General features: G+C 41.9%; 1 protein-coding gene across 6 annotated transcripts in view; it reads left to right on the top strand.

The window, feature by feature from the left end:
* The window catches only part of CEMIP2 (cell migration inducing hyaluronidase 2), a 79,549-nt gene that overhangs the window by 930 nt on the left and 61,634 nt on the right, over positions 1–16,985 (top strand). For 3 of the 6 annotated variants that reach the window (XM_036079967.2, XM_036080011.2, XM_036080021.2), the window contains exon 2: positions 16,103–16,445. In XM_036079967.2, coding sequence (XP_035935860.1) covers positions 16,115–16,445 — 331 coding nt within the window. In that variant the 5' untranslated portion in view covers positions 16,103–16,114. Of the gene's footprint in view, positions 1–341; positions 431–7,566; positions 7,984–16,102; positions 16,446–16,985 lie in introns of those variants that run through there. The other 3 variants (XM_078062154.1, XM_036079951.2, XM_078062155.1) reach the window with 3 other exon arrangements.

The following is a 16,985-nucleotide window of genomic DNA, read 5'->3' as shown; positions in this document are numbered from 1 at the left end:
CAGGAAGCCGACCACGGTGAAAGGTTGGTGGAATGTGCATTGCAGAGTCTCGGCTTCGGTGCGCGCACGGGACGCGTTTGGGGGTGACCTTTGTCTCTTTACTATTCCCCTGGGTTGGTGAACCGACCCCTCGCCCCTTACCCCGCTTTGTGTTAGTAAAAGTAAGGGGGGACTTAAAAATCGCTCGCAGCTTTCTTTACACCTGGGGGTAGCCTTAGCACTGGACCCCACTCCCAGCTTTACTCTGCAGAGTTGGGAGGTCTTGGCAAGGGAGGGGGTCCTGCTCTGTGAGGAGGTCAGTAGTTAATGCCAGTTGCTGTATCCTTTGCAATAAAACCAAGGTCCCGATGTCCCTGGATGCTCTCTGCTGAGGATTGTCACCAGACCTCGCTGTGGAGCAGAAACCACTCACTCAAATTCTCTGCCTAAGGTTAGGAAAACAGACTTTGATATACTTCTCCTTTCATCAACAGTCGGGGTTACGGATGGAGTGCTTAATAATTTTAAGAACTTTCATTCCACTCGGGAGCCCCTCACTGGCTTGTGGCCACTCTCCTGGTCTCAGAGTGACAATGTGATGCGCTGTTGCATAATTGCACGTGTTGAGGGTGTGCAGATGTTGTGTTCGGGAGCCCTTCCCCGGACGGAATGTGAATTTAGAGGCAGTGGGCTGGTGGGAGATTTCACCTGAGCTGAGGGAGGCCTCCGCCATGGGGGCGGCCAGACGTAGACATACGTCTTGGCAGGGGCTCTGTGTTAGAAATGCATTTCAGGTATTTAGCCTTAGGGTTCTTTGGTGGGCAAAAAGGAGGTATTAATCTTGAAGGAAACTTGCTATTTTCAGAATTGGTCTGGGCATCATGCTCTGGTTTGTGCACCTTTGATTAGCTATTCAAAGGGCTCTTTAGGGCTTGCATTTTTGGGCAAAGCAGAAGGAAGTGCGGTAGGCACTGGTGCTTAGGAGACACTAGGTAGTACCTTCTGGTGGTGTGTCCTTTACCTTAAAGTTACTCCCCTGACTTTCTGCGGACCTGCACTCCAGGGTCAGTGTGTGGGGTGGAACTAGAAGTCTGCCTCTGGGTTTCAGTTCATTCCACCTGATGCTGCTTTAGCTGATGAATGGGGTTTAAGCTCAGAAAATTAAGGTTAGAAGGGAATTTTGAGTCCTCACCTACTTGTTCTGCTTTAACAGCCTGTGAACGAAGCCGAGGCATGTGTGGACAGGGAGGTCGGATCAGTACATTCTTCTCCTGTGCTTGTTTAGGTTTTCTTGGTCACTGTGAATTGTTTGAGTCCAGGCTCCTTTGTTGATCTAACCTGTAACCTGCAGATTTTCCGAAGTCTCAGATTTCACAACAGGAAACCAGAATGGGACCACACCTCCTTCGTGTTCTAATGAACCTAATTTAGCCTGTTCCCAAGCTACTTTGGGAATGGCGGGAAGACAGACTACAAAGTAAAGTAGCGTTGGGCCATTTCTGAAGTCGAAAGGCTACCACTAACTTACCAGCTCTGCACCTCTGGGCCCTGAATTTGAGAATGATATGACGAGCCACGGTGCAGAAAGAGAACATTGGAATGCTTATTATTAAGTACAGTTTTAGACTCCCATGGCATATTGGATGTAAGGGTGTACTTTGTAAAGTGCTATAAAATAGGATCTTGCATCATCCACCCACCCACCAACCATGCGTTCAACTAACAATTATTATTCACCTACTGTGTGTCAGGCACTTGGGAAGCACTCTGAACGCCCACTGTGTGTTTGTCGGTAGGGAGAGGGAGTTGGATGGAGTGGTTCAAGCTTGGAAGTCACAGGGAGCCAAGATCATCTGTGTGGTGGCTTCTGTCTGTAAGGAAAGAGGAGCTGGTCTCTGCTGTTGAAAGGAATGAGTCTAGGCTGGGGGAAAAGGAAATGAACAATTAGAGAAAGCCCAGTAAGTGTGTATGAGTGTTTGGAGCATCATGCATAGAATGCTTTAAGAATCCAGAAGAGGACCAGAGTGGGAATGGGGGGGGGGGGGGACAGTAATGAGGAAGCAATTTAGTGAAAAATAAAGTTTTCAAAATCAGACAGAAATAACAGGGGCTGAACAGTGGTGTCAGTGGTATTATTTTGAAACGTAAAGATTGGAGTACTTGAAGTCAGAATTGAGTTTCAAACGAGGCTCTGACATTTGTTAACCATTTGCTGCTGGCCAAATGCCCTACTTCTTCACGTTTGTTCATCTGTAAAATTAGTTTAAGAATACTTTATTGAATTCTTTGAGGATTAACTTTTATTTAATTCGCTGTGTATATAATAAAGTGCCCTTTCCAGAGTGTTCTGAATCGCAGCTTGAGTGCAGTTTTTCAGATGGTTGTGTTGGTTATTGTCATAGAGCATTCCTCAACGTGTCCAGGCATCTTCCCATCCCAGCCACAGGAAACCCTTTCATTGCATTTGGGTTGTGAGCACTAATTAGAAGGATGGGCTGGCTCGTACAGTACCTCAATTGACAGGGGCTTGTCTCGGTTTGTACAGTAACTGCCACGTTCTTCCCTCCCCCCCCCGCCCCAATCTCCCAAGTCAAGCTAGCCCTTCTGCTTTTCTCTCTCCCAACAAGATGAATAGGGAAAAGGAAGGAAAAGCCATGCATCTGCATTTTTGAGACCCTGACAGTGACCCTGACTAGTTTACTTCGTTTGTAAAGAGGTGGAATTTTCAACGATGCTATTAAAGAAAAGCCTGTTCCCCCAGTAAGAACAGTTGCTGTCTGGGTGAAACGTGAATCTGGAAGCACTATGTGTTTTAACCTACTTGCCTTATTCTCCACTTGAAATGGACTTAAGCTCATCTGACATTTTAATAAGTTGCTTTTGATAGAAATCCATACTCAACATATTTAAAACTATCATGTTCAATGTGATTTGGGGGGAGGGGGGCAGTACGAATGTAAATCACTTTTCAGGACATGGTGAATCTTAGCATGTAGTTTGAAAGGGCTTTAAAAATAATATTAAAATGAGAAAGTTGAGACCCAGAGAGGCTAACTAATTAGGTAAGGTCATATAGTAAATTAATGGCTGAGCAGGGACAAGAACCCCTTTGTCCTTATTTCCAGTCAGCGTTTTTTCCCCCCCTCTAATATACTCTTAATTTGTTCCTGTTTGGTTTTGTTAGCAATTTAGTTATTTTAATGTTTTAATGGGGAAGTAATTTGCATTTGGGCTTAGAAACCCATTGCACCCAAGTTTAAAGCAGACACTCTACCTTTTTTGTTTGGGAGGATTTACCCATGATACGATGTACGCAGTGGGGTGATGTTACTTGTAAGAAATTTCTGGCAAATAGGGAACTAAGTGTAAAAATAATGTTAGCTTTACTTGCATTTTTCACAAATAGTACACGAATGTAAAATATTGTAGAAGTGCACATTTTTTAAAAAGCGAGTTCCTGGAAACATTATTCCGATTTGTGTTGTGAATCATAGGATAAAAGTGTGTTAGAAATATGTTGGCATGGTCTTTTGTTTTCCCTGTACTTGCTTTGGGAAGCCATTAATGTTGGTTGTCAGGAACTATGTTCAGCAAATATTTTATTGCATTCCTAAGATGTGCAAGGCTCTGTGCTGCTTGCTGTGAGCAGTACCAAGATGAATGAAGCATAGGGTCTTTATTAAAATGCCTCTTTAAAAAAAATGGCACAGACTGGGACGCTGTGTATGACTTAAAGCACAGAATTGCTATCTCCCATCAAATCAGTCCTTTGATCGATTAGGCAAATCTGCCTTGAAATTGTTATTATTAGTCTAACCTTGTAGCCAGATTTGTAACATGACATTTATTTCCATTACATGGTCACAAGTGATCAGCCTTTGATATTTATTTTATCAGGGCTCTATCTTAGTTTGGACAATAAGTAAAAAATTGACAGCATTTGGAGACTTTATATTATGAAAAGTTTGCCTCAGAGAGCTTGTAGCAGTCTTAGCTTCAATATAGTTTTTAAAATGGTCTTAACACTGCATAGAAGTGTGATTGGAACATTGTTGCCTGAAAGGATTGCAATTTAAGACGATCCATGTTGAGCCACTGAGAAAAGAATTGTCCTCATTGACTCTGAGTTTGATATAAGTATCTTAAAACATAGGAGTATCCACCACAAGCCAGATGTCTTGGTCATATCTAATTATGAAGTCTCTCCGAAGAGTGAATTGTTACCGATTTGGGAGCTTCTGCCTAATTACTGGCTCGTACTTGGATACTGCCCATTTCCTGTTCTTATTGATGGTGACTCGCTTCCCTGAAGAATGAATGATTTTTTTTGCATACAGTGAGGTTGGAAAATTAATTATTAACATTTTAGGCAGTGGACAGATTAAGTTGAGCACAAGGACAAATGCTTGATTCCTGTTTCAGAAGGAATGAGAAAAATGAGTCATTTTGGTTTTTACTACTGCCAGTGGTACCCTGAAAATCCACTTCGTATGAGGATTTATAAAAGTCTCTTTCCTTAATGCCAAAGATGTGGCTTTAATTGTGCAACGGGTACTTGATGACAGCCATTCCCCAGCCGCCCTAGGACATGCTCCGATAGAAGCGAAGTGCTAGTAATATTGAGAAGCTAGCAGTTTGGTAGCAAGTGGGCTGTGTATGGGGATAGAGCTGAAAAGGCCAAATGGAAGATGAATCGGCTTTTCAGCACAGTTAATGACGTCTTTTGATGAATGTTAATAGCTGCTTTCCCAAGTGCTTGTGCTGATTTAGATACTGCCTGTCCTCTCCATATGGTCACGCTTCACAATGTATGGTCAGCTCATGGATAACTGTCTGTCGGTGTGTCTGTACCCCCCCTCCCCCCCGCTGCTGAGTTACCATGTGGTCTGGGCTTGGCTTTAACCTTCAAGTACCTTCAAGTATTTCTTCTTGCTCCGTGTTTGTGCTTAAGGCCCTTGAGCCCATCATGCAGCCCCCGTTTGCCTGTCTCATTGCTGCTGGCCAGAACCTGTCCCTGCTTGGCTATGCAAAGTCTAAGCACCCTCTAGTGCTGAGTAATTGCTCATTCGTTGGTCTTCCCTGCTGACTCTCTGGCACCATTGAGTTTTGATGAACTTTGAGAGTGGAGGAGGTATAATATGGTCTTGTCCGTAGGCCTAGGTTTCAGACGCCCCAGGAGATCAGGCATTGTTTTTGTTTTGGCCAGGGACTCATCTGCAGCCTTCCACAAAATACAAGAGACTTCTGTTGTTTCCTCCCATATTGGTCATCGTTGGACAGTACGTTGTCATGGTAGTGGCTGGGTTCTGTGGTAGATTTTAGTTTATACATGCAAAGGAAGCTATTCGTAGTGGTCTGGTGGCATGCATTTGGGTAAGTCAGTTTGCCAGGGCTTTTAAAAATTATTCCATTTGTAGAGATCTAATAAACTCAGGCGATCACCTTTTCAGACCCACCAGCCCAGTCAATGTCTTTGCCCTGACATGCATTGTACTTACTTGTTTCCTTGGGTCCTCTCCTGACCCCCCCAACACTGAGCTCTGAGCTCCTGGAAGGTAGAGATTTGTTTGTACACCACTGGGTCCCCATCATCTAGCAGAGTCCTTGTCTCATAAGAGATGTTCAAGCCTAAATGTGTTCCCTGTCGGGCAAGCCTTTACTCCCAGGGGTGAACATTGTATTAAAAATAGGCTATGTGTTGGGGCGCCTGGGTGGCTCAGTTGGTTAAGCGACTGCCTTCGGCTCAGGTCATTATCCTGGAGTCCCGGGATCGAGTCCCGCATCGGGCTCCCTGCTCAGCAGGGAGTCTGCTTCTCCCTCTTCTCTCCCCCCTCTCATGTGCTCTCTCTCTCTTTCTCTCTCTCTCAAATAAATAAATACAATCTTTAAAAAAAAAATAGGCTATGTGTTGTAGGTAAAAGAAATAGTACATTTGGATTCCCGTCCCGGCCCTGCCATTGATAGAGATTTTGCTTTGATCCTGGATTGAGTGGCCCCAGATCACTTCAATCTGGGCATCTCATTATTCATCTGGAATATTTCCTAGTTTGAAAGGCATGTCCAGACATCCTCGTTACCCGTTTTCTACTGTTCTTGCATTTTGATGTCTGTATCTCAAGAGATTGTGGACTTTTGGTCCATCTCTGCTTCTTTATCAAACCAATCTCTGTTGCCTTTTCTTTTCCCCTACTTTCAGCACTTTAACCAACATAACTTTCTTGGCTCTTTCTTCTTGAGAAGTATTTTCAGGCTTTGTCCCTGGCGCTCGGCAGAGAATGCAGCCCACAGGCGGCTCTGCCCTTTGCTGTAACCTTAATTAAATCAGCCTCCCTCAGGTCAGACGTGGGCTTTGGTTCTTTCTTTCGAAGGCCAGCTGCAAGGCTGATGACACGCCTGCATCCGCCATTGTGTACCTCTCTGACAGCCATCCGTCACCGTCAGCAGGCTGGGGGCCTGGGCCCTCCCAGCCTGTGGGGAACGAGGGCGAAGGGGGATGGTCTAAGGAGCATTGGGAAGGAGGGGAGAAAAGAGGGCAGCTTTTCACTAGAAAGCATGAAGGAGAAAAAGGAAGCTGAGGAATAATAATTGGGAGAAGGAAATAGGAGTGAAGAGCAGAGGACTGGTAGGTAAAAGGACGCACCCTCTCCTTTCTCCAGTTTTCCAAGATGAAGCTTGTTCTGCCTTCAGTTTTGTTTATCCTTTAGTTCTTTCTTTCTACCCAGGGGCCTACCTACTTTGCTTTCTTAAAATTTGTTTTTGACCTGGTAAGGAGTGTTAGATATTCTTCCTTGTCAGCCTTTCTCCCCTGTTGGTTTGTGGATCTGTTGCCTTTTTCCTTTTGCTTCTCTTTTGTTGCCCATGGTAATGTTCTTCAGCCTTTTCGCTCTGTCAGCCATCTTGGCTGTGGGGTCAAGCACTGCTTTTCATGGAGACGCGTAACAGATTTGAAAAAGACAGGATTAATGAGTATGTTTGGTGTCAGGAAAATCAGACATGTGCCTCCTGTACCCTGCATAAATGAGAGGACTATAAGAATGAACTAAAAATATTTCTTAAAGGTCGCCTATATAACTTTAAGATGGGAAAGTGTTCACTTGGTTTACTTTGGGCATTAGATATTATAAATACGGACTCTTTGTTCAGAGGGATCCATATTTAACAGGAGATTCCAACATAATTTTCGAGGATTTATCCGCTTTCGTGAAACTGTAGCTGATTTGCTCATCTGAATTCCTTCAAAAGTAGTCAAACGCTGACCCATAAACTCAGCGTTTGTTGCTTCGTTGTTTTCAACATAATCCAACTCTTAGTATTTTTAGTTAATTTTTGTTTTCCAGGGATTTATTATTTTCCGACTATGGTTTTCTGGCAAAGAGCTTAACAGTAGAGCTTAACAAAAAGTGAATTGCTAAGCAGGAAAAAACAAATGTCTTCTGGCTTTCAATAATACTTTTTCTGACTCAAATGCTTAGTGACAAAAAATAATTTCTAGTCAATTTAGCCTTTTTAGGAGATTATAGGTTTGAAAAATTCCTTGTCATTTCTCTGTATTATATTTTAACGGAGTTAGTATGTACTGGGAGAGTGGTTTCCTTTTGAGGGTGGAGGTAATGTGAACAATGATCCATGGTGCTAGACTTCAGGTCTGGGTGTATTGGTGTTTATATGTAATAGTAGCTCAACTGTGGGGAGTATCATTCATCATACGTGTCTAAATTGACCAAGTGGAAAAAGAAGGTAGGGAATAAAAATGAACATTTCTCGGCCCCGTATCCTTCCCCTGCATAGGGAGAGGTTTTTAATGGAGGGTTGGAGCTTCCCCTCTGTCTCTGCAACATTGGCCCGGGCACAATCAGCTTAGTAAAAGTGACCCAGAATGAATGTAAATAAACTAACCATGACAAATGTCTTATTTCTTGGGACCATGTCAGGCAATTGCAAGTGATAGTGACTCATCTTGGTTTGGAGAGTTGAAAGAAAAGACAAAAGGCCTACCCGTACAAGGTAATGATGGAGAGTATGTCTTGTCTGAGAGCACTGTTCTGTTTGGAGGTCTCAGGGGATTGGATTCTTTGGGTGTATGCTTGCACAAACCAAGCTGTTCTCTGAATGAAACTGAACTTAATTTTCCTCCACCTGTTTTCTCCCAAAGAGCTATAAGTACAGACCTAGCATTTCTATTGAATTCTGTTGCAGGGATTGTTGTTTAAAAATATATGTTATCCTGCATGCTCTGGGAATAGGATATGCAATAAAATATATTCCTCTAAACTATGTGTAGAAGGATGTTCCCCCAGAAACTTTTCAGCCATTGTTTTTGAAAAATCTGTATAATATGTATTTAAATACATAATCTTCATGAAAATATTGATCACACTTAAGTATTTATTTGATGTTTTGAGAAACTAAAGGGCCTAAAAGTCAGTTTTGGTAAGCTTCTTTCTTTTTTTCTTTTTTTTAAAGATTTTGTTTATTTATTTGACAGAGACACAGAGAGAGAGGGAACACAAGCAGAGGGAGTGGGAGAGGGAGAAGCAGGCTTCCTGCTGAGCAGGGAGCCCGATGCGGGGCTCGATCCCAGGACCCTGAGATCATGACCTGAGCTGAAGGCAGACGCTTAATGACTGAACCACCCTGGCGCCCCTGCTAAGCTTATTTCTTACACAACAGCTTTATATGATTAAAGTGTTGAGCTCACTGTTTATCAACTATAGACATACTCTGAATGTACAACAAAACTAAAGAAACACCCTACTACCGTCCCCCAACACCCTAAACCTGATTCCTTGATGTTATCTTCCTCCTAAAAATGGGAGATTGGAAGTTGGAACCATTAATTGGAAGTTCAAGACCATTAAGAGCTGGTTAAAATTTTAATTAGGTCATAATTACTAATAATTACAAACATCTGTCATTTGTTTTCAGGATAATTCATGAACACCTCTTGTTCCTGGCATGTGTTACATTTTGTTGTGACCGAGAGCATACCAGTGGGTGTGTGGTAAAGACCTACCAGGATCTTAATAAAAGGAAGTTTTCTCAGCCAGACTTTGGCCAGTTGTTCCCTAAACTCGACTGTAACTTGCAGAATTGATCTTTAGACTGGATACTGTTTCAAAAATTATGCGCTTCATCAAAGAAGAGTAAACTTGAGATCATGCCAGCTTCTTGATTGTCCCTGTAAGCCTGGATTTTCCATTCAAAAACCAGTTCTCATGGCAAGTGTAGGTAGGATTTCAAAGACTTAAAATGAGTCAAAAGTAGTGCATTTTCATTAGGTGTTGGATATGATGGGGTTGATACCCATGGCATGGCAGTGGGCTGTGAGAACCCCTCTCCACTGGGTTGGAGAGGCTGGGGGATTTGGGGGACTGAATATACAGCTTCGAGGGCAAGCGTCCTCAACCACCCTGTGAATGATAAGCACGTATAGTAGGCGGTTTGTCTTCTATGTTAGCATCTCAGCAGTAGAAAGAACTTGAAAACTCAGTCCTTTTAAAGAGCACTTATTGGCTTTGAATTACTGCTATGTCTGTATTGAGAAGACTTTCCCTTTGATCACAGCATTGTTTTCAAAGTAAGCTCTGTGCCCAAAGCGGGGCTTGAACTCACGACCCGCTGCTCAAGAGTCGCTCCACCGACTGAGCCCGCCAGGTGCCCCAGATCGCAGCCCTTACTGGCTGTCAGCATGACAATACGAAGTGGAATGGAACACTTTCCTTTTTCCTGTGTGCCTACTGCATTTCCTACTGTTTTGCTACAAGTATTACAAAATATTGTGAAAGGCTGAGCTTGTCTAGTTTGCCACTCTTTATCCTTAGAATGCCTATTTGCAGTTGGTAATTATACCTTTAGTCACCCGCTAGATTGCACACTAGGATTGCGTTTTGTAAAAATTAATGCTTTGGCTTTTTCTGCTGCAAGTAGTAAATGTTCTCAGTTTTTCCCAAATCAGGGCAACAGATCCAGATGGATGAGACGAATTTCCCAGAGCCTCAAGGATGTCAAGGAGAGATTGAGTGGGAAATCCCAATCTGTGTGTGCGTGTGTGTGTGGTTTATAGAGCTAGAGTGATCTGAGTTCAACAAGCACCTAGTGAGGACCTACGATGTGGAAGGTCCTGTGAGAATCCTAAGATAAGGAAGACTAGTCCCTGTTCTCAAGAAGCTTATAGTCAACTGCAGGGGATGGATGGGCAAGTCCACATGTTAACTGAAACATAAGGCAGAAAGCAAGATGATCCAACTCGAGTTTTATTTAAAAATTTTTTTTTTTAGTAATCTCTACACTCAACGTGGGGCTTGAACTCAAGGTCAAGAGTTACAGGCTCTACCAACTGAGCCATCCGACCAAGAATTTTAGACAGAGTGCAGGGAAGAACAGCCAGGGAACTTCTTGTAGAATCCTGAGATGACAGGGCTTCATGGATGGGATAGCACGGTGTTTGACGACTTTAAAAGAGAATATATCAATTTTCTTAAAACCATGCTCTTTTTTTTTTTTATAGGCGCAAGAAACTCTCACCAACCTGATCTCCTTTAATGTTATTGAAATTCCAAAATAAATTATTTTCTGCGATTACTTCTTATAATTGAGTGCTCTTGCCAAATGCACAGACTCCTCCCACCTTGAGTTACTGTTTGAGGTTGTACACTCTTTTTTATCCAACAGAAGAATTTTATTTAAAATAATAGCAAGTTTTTGGGGTGCCTGGGTGGCTCAGTCGTTAAGTGTCTGCCTTCGGCTCAGGTCATGATCCCAGGGTCCTGGGATCGAGCCCCGCCTCGGGCTCCCTGCTCGGCGGGAAGCCTGCTTCTCCCTCTCCCACTCCCCCTGCTTGTGTTCCCTCTCTCTCTGACAGATAAATAAATAAAATCCTTAAAAAAATAAATAAAATAATAGCAAGTTTTAAAGATGTTTTTTGTGAGGTTTTTTTTTTGACAAAAATAGTAGATTTTGAATGCTTCCCCTTTTTCAGCATTTGCATTTATATCTTTCAAGTTGATATGGTTTCATGTTCTTAGTAATTTCTTGTATTACCTACTTTAAATCTTTGCCTAAATTGCCTGTGAAGATCTTTAATGGCATGATATTTATTTTTATGATAGCATGAAATATGACAGATGATATTTATTTATTAATGATTTTACTTCTTAGTTAATTATTACTAAGCCTTTTGGGCTACCACTTTTTACCATCCAGTAAATACATATGAGAGAATACTTTCAAATGCCAAAAGTTATGTTTCAAAACCCTCATGGGGTGCATTTCCGAACTCGAGTGACTTGGTTTTGCCCCATTTTGGATTATCTGTCAGTGTTTAGGGATTTAGCTCAGGCTGTACTAGTTCTTCTAATACATCATAAAATACGAACGTGTTCCTTCCATAGAGTACTGTGTTCTTTACGCGAGGGAGACAGCCCTCTTAAAAATGACATGTAATATGAGCAAATTTATTAGTGTATTGAATAAAAACATTGGTCTGTCATAAAAAGTTTAAAATGACAGCTCAGACTCACCTTGAAGTCTTGAGAGCTGGAGGGAACTCTTCATGTTTTCTTCTGTTAGGTGCCTCTTTGTTCTCAGAACCTTAAACTCACACTAATCCAAGCTGTAAATGTGTTTTCTTAATAGCATTTTCTTTTCTCTAGCTTCATTTATTGTAAGAATACAGTATATGATACATATAACATACGAAATGTGTGGTAATCCACTGTTTTATGTCATCCATAGGCTTCCGGTCAACAGTAAGCTATTAGTAGTTAAATTTTTGGAGAGTCAAAAGTTATTCATGGATTTTTGACTGCTTGGTGGGGGAGGTGGGGATCAGTGCCCCTAACCGCCCCTTAGTTCAAGGGTCAACTGTATTTCCTTGGTCAATTCCACTCTGCCTTCAAGCAAGTCATTAAAATTGAACTTAGGAATTGTATTTCTTAGGGATGCTGCAAATCTTTTGTCTGTCCTCCATGGTGCTTACCACAATTCTCTAGTGACTGCAAGAGAGCTCACAATTGCTTATTGAATGAGTGAAATGTCAATTCTTCCCACAAAGAATTGAAATCTGTAACTAGCAATCATATTTTTAAGTAATTGATTCATAATCCTACTCCTAAAGTAAACTCATAAATGTAAAGTGAAATTCTAAAGCAGTGTATTTGTATCTTGTATCTTTAAAAAATGATGATAAATTGAAAGAGAAGTCTGTATAAAATGATTTTTTTAGTTGTAATGTTTTAAATGTTTATTTATTTGTTTATTTAAGTAATCTCTACACCCAACATGGAGCTTGAACTCATGACCCCGAGGTCAAGCGTTGCATGTTCTTCTGACTGAACCAACCAGGTGTCCCTGGTTGTAATTTTTAAGATGGTTTCAACAGTGTGTTTACTTTTTAGGAAAAGAATGTTTGTATCTGTCGCTTATGCATTTACATGTTTTCCAGTAAAGTGGAGCTAATGGGCTCGGAATATATGAACATAAATATATTTAATTTTGGGGTGCCTGGCTGGCAGAGCAAGCCACTCGATCTCGGGGAGTCATGAGTTCAAGCCCCATGTTGGGTGTAGAGTTTCCTCAAAAAAAAAAAAAAATTAAAAAAAATATATATATTTAGTTTTACAAAAGAGTTATGGGGAAAACAGAGCCACAGTTATTTTTCATTTATTCACCATTTTAATTTGTGGCAGACACCATCAGAGTTTTCCACGTTAGGATATCGTTTTGTGAATGTGAAGACACAAATTATTCCCAGTGGGTTGGCGGCTTCATTTAGCCTCTTACTGCCTGTTATTATATTGTGGGTACATCTGGAGACACATCATCGCCCACAAAAGGGCCCTCCAGCCTGTTAAGTAATAACAACCTTTCTCACCCTGAAACAATGAAGTATCAGATGATTGCAGCCTCGAACAAAAGCTTCCCACTCCCTTTCAGAGCAGATTATAGTCCTGCTTCCCCTCCCACCCTGGTGAGCCTGGCACTCAAGAATATCTAGTTTCATCCTGTCTTTGTTAATAGAGGATCATAAAGGGGTCTTTGTTATACTCTCTCATTTGTTCCAGCAGGATGTCTCCATTATTTCGTTCTGCTGTTTGGCACATACAGCAGTTTCTTCAATAGCACCTTGAATCGTGTTCTCTTCCCTTTGTCACGGAGCTTAAGCTTCATCTCAATAATTACTTTTGTTCAGAAATCAAACCCCACTAACCAAGTGTTTTTGACAGACACTCTGACTCTGGGAATGTTCTTTGCCCCATGTAAAATCCGCATCAATTCCTGATTAGATTCCCTTTCTGTCCCCATTAATTTCCAGGTCGTTTGGTTCCTGGGAATGCTTATTAATGGCTTTTCTAATGACCACATTTTGTGTTTCATGGATTTGCTGTAGTTTAGAGCAATTTGGGGGTACCCTTGTGACTTGGATCTTATTCATTGTTTTGGCAGAAGATGAGGGGATTAATCACAAGGGTACTGAATGAAATCAGGTGACTCTGAGATGCTCTACTTATTAAGGAAGAGAAGTAAGGAAAGAGGTTGAACACCATGTTTCCGAAGCCACTGAACACATCTTATTTACCCACAGTCCTTGCAATAAGAACATGATATAAGCATAGCATTTCTTGCTTCCTTGCATTCTTTCTTTGACTTTGCAAAGTAACAGAATAGGGTTGCATTCAAAACTTACTCTTTCATTCAGAAACTTAACAGGTGCTTACTATAAAGAATAAAAAGGACCTTGGTTTATGTGTCAGCTTCTCTTAGATAAGAATCATTTGTAGTGAACTTCTGCATGAAGAATTCTTGAAAATATTAATGTGCTCTTTCAGACTCAACTCATTCTAGTTACACCCTTGCAAATCAGAAAACTGATTTCTTTGACATATCGCCTCTCAGTTGTTCTGAAAGACACATTAGTATAATGGTTAAGAGCCTGAACTCTAGCGCCCTGGGTTTGAGTCCTGGTTTACCCATATACTTGCTAATTAACCTTTGTAGGCCTCAGTTTTTCTCATGTGTACAATGGGGACCATGGGAGCTACTGAGATTTGTTGTATTAAATGTATTAGATGAGTAATATACGTGAGAGGTTTAGAACAGTGCCTGGCAGTAAGGATTCTGAGTTAGATTTTTTTTTTTAATTATTCTAACCATAATATTTGAATGCCTATTTTTTAAACAAAATTTGAAGATTTAAAGAGATTGTTAAAAAACAGCATTCAGTTGAGTGAATTTGAAGATCTAATTGGCTTTACTTAATGATTCATGGATCAGGCAGCATCTTATGTTAGCAGATAGAAAGGGGCTCCAAGGAGCTTTACAAAATGGGAGGCAGAGGGCAGAAAAAGAAGTTTCTAGCAAAGAGTGGATTGTTTCAGGTGAGGTCACCTTCCTTTGGGGGAAGGCAGGGGTCTGTCAAGCAGATTATCTTACTAGTGCTGACCAGGTAACTTCAGACTGGTTAAAGGTTACGTTCCTGAGAGAGTCTGAAACCACAATTAGGTTAGATGTTAAGTCTTGGTTTGGTGACATGGCCTTAGCACAAGGGACTCCGTTTTGGGCCTGTTGTCTCTTTTTTAACCAGAGAATGTAGACTTTAGGTTTCCTCAGTAAATGAATTCATAGTCTATAGGTAAGAGATAACACAGGTACGAATGCTTAAGTTGCTTCACCAAAAGAAAAATCTAGCAGGGAGGGGCGCCTGAGTGGCTCAGTCGTTAAGCGTCTGCCTTCGGCTCAGGTCATGATTCCCGGGTCCTGGGATCGAGCCCCACGTCGGGCTCCCTGCTCGGTGGGAAGCCTGCTTCTCCCTCTTCCACTCTCCCTGCTTGTGTTCCCTCTCTCACTGTCTCTCTCTCTCTCTCTGTCAAATAAATAAATAAAGATCTTAAAAAAAAAAAAAAATCTATAAATTAAAAAAAAAAAGAGAAAAAGAAAAATCTAGCAGGGAAATCGAACACCTAAACATGAAAGATTGTCTATTGGAACTTACGGTCTTCGTAAGATGCATGGACTTTAACTTCAGCTGGAAGAGCTTAGAGTCATGATACTCAAAAAGTGTGACCACTTGCTTCAGTGTCTCACCAGGGTATGTGTTAAAGATACAAAATCCATGCACCAATTGAGCTGGAAATAACAAATATCCCTGGTGATTCTTAGGCACAATGCAAATTGAGAACGGTTGCCTTAGAGTGGCTCTCAACCAAGGTGCTCGTTAGACTCGCTTTGTGGGGGGCATTTAAAAGCTAGAGATGCTTGGATCCTGACTTCATTGTTTGGGGTGTGGCACGGGGCTTTAATGTTAGTGGGTGATTCAGATGTGCAGCCAGGCTCAAGAAGCAGTGACATTAGAAGACAGTGACTCTCTCAGGGGTGTGAGCTGACTTGGTATTTTCAGAGTCGTTACAGTGGTTACCAGGGACCGGGGGGAAGGGAGGAATGGGGAATTCTTGCATAATGGCTACAGAGTTTCTGTTTGGGATGATGAAAATGTCCTGGAGATGGTTGGTGGTGACGGTTGTGCAAAATTGTGAAGGTACTGAATGTCACCAGATTGTGCACTTTAAAAATGGTTTAAGTTGTGAGTTTCATGCGACGTGATTTGATCACAATAAAAAACACTTTGTAAAGCCATTACAGGGGCGCCTGGGTGGCGTGGTCGGTTGAGCGGCCAACTCTTGGTTTCGGCCCAGGTCGCGATCTCAGGGTCCTGGGATCGAGCCCCACGTCAGGCTCTGCACTCAGCATGGAGTCTGCTTGAGGATTCTCTCTCTCTCCCTCTGTCCCTCCCCTGCTCGGTCACGCGCGCGCGCTCTCAAATAAATAAATCTTTAAAAAAAAAAGCCATTACAATTCTCACATTTCTTTTTTTTTTTTAGTTTTTATTTATTTATTTATTTATTTATTTATTTATTTGACGGAGAGAGACATAGCGAGAGAGGGAACACAAGCAGGGGGAGTGGGAGAGGGAGAAGCAGGCTCCCCGCCAAGCAGGGAGCCCGATGTAGGGCTCGATCCCAGGACTCTGAGATCGTGACCTGACCTGAAGGCAGACGCTTAAACGACTGAGCCACCCAGGTGCCCCAATTCTCACATTTCTGAACCTTAATTTTTTTTCTTTTTGCAGTGACAGTTTATCATGCATGCCACTGATTCCAGGGGACACTCCCCTGCTTTCCTCCAGCCTCAGAATGGAAGCAGCCATCGCTCGTCTGGCTACGTGCCAGGGAAGGTTGTGCCCCTGCGGCCCCCTCCTCCTCCAAAGAGCCAAGCTTCAGCCAAACTGACCTCCATCAGACAGGAAGCCCGGGCCACCTTTGCTTTCTCCCCTGAAGAGCAGCAAGCCCAGAGAGAAAGACAGAAGCAGAAGAGGCACAAAAATACCTTCATTTGCTTTGCTTTCACTAGTTTCTCATTTTTTGTTGCACTCGCGGTCATTTTAGGGATCTCCTCAAAATACGCTCCAGATGGTAAGTGTGTGTGTACGCACGTGTGGGCACCCACGTGTACAGAGCACATGTTCTAGGAGAAGGAGGAGGGAAGGAAATAGGAGAATAGAATTAAAAAGAAAAGCTTGTGTTATCTTAACTTGGCTCTAGCTAATTCATATATAATTAGAGAATAGAAGGCCTAACTGCTTATTAAAGCAATTGTTAAAGGAATCCACTGGAAATGATACAGCCGAAGGATTGCTCTTCCTTCCATTTTGCTATTTTGTCCCAGTGCTCAAGATGTTTTTGGAGCATTTCTTTTCAAAATGTTCATTTTAAGAATCTTTACCTAATTCTTGAGGTAGCATAATTTCATCCTTTGTGGTAAGTATGATTTTCTGACTGCCAAAAGTTTTTAGTGATAAAAATTACTGAATGTAGGGGCACCTGGCTGGCTTAGTCCGTAGAGTGTGTGACTTGATTTCATGGTTGTGAGTTCGAGCCCCATGTTGGGGTGGAGCCTACTTAAAATAAAATTAAAAATATATATATATTAAAAAAATTCACTAAATGTAGTGA

Source organism: Halichoerus grypus, chromosome 14 (genome assembly GCF_964656455.1).
Source record: "Halichoerus grypus chromosome 14, mHalGry1.hap1.1, whole genome shotgun sequence".
NCBI lineage: Eukaryota > Metazoa > Chordata > Mammalia > Carnivora > Phocidae > Halichoerus > Halichoerus grypus.
Note: the sequence above shows the minus strand (reverse complement) of the source record. Positions and strands in the feature narration are given on the sequence as shown.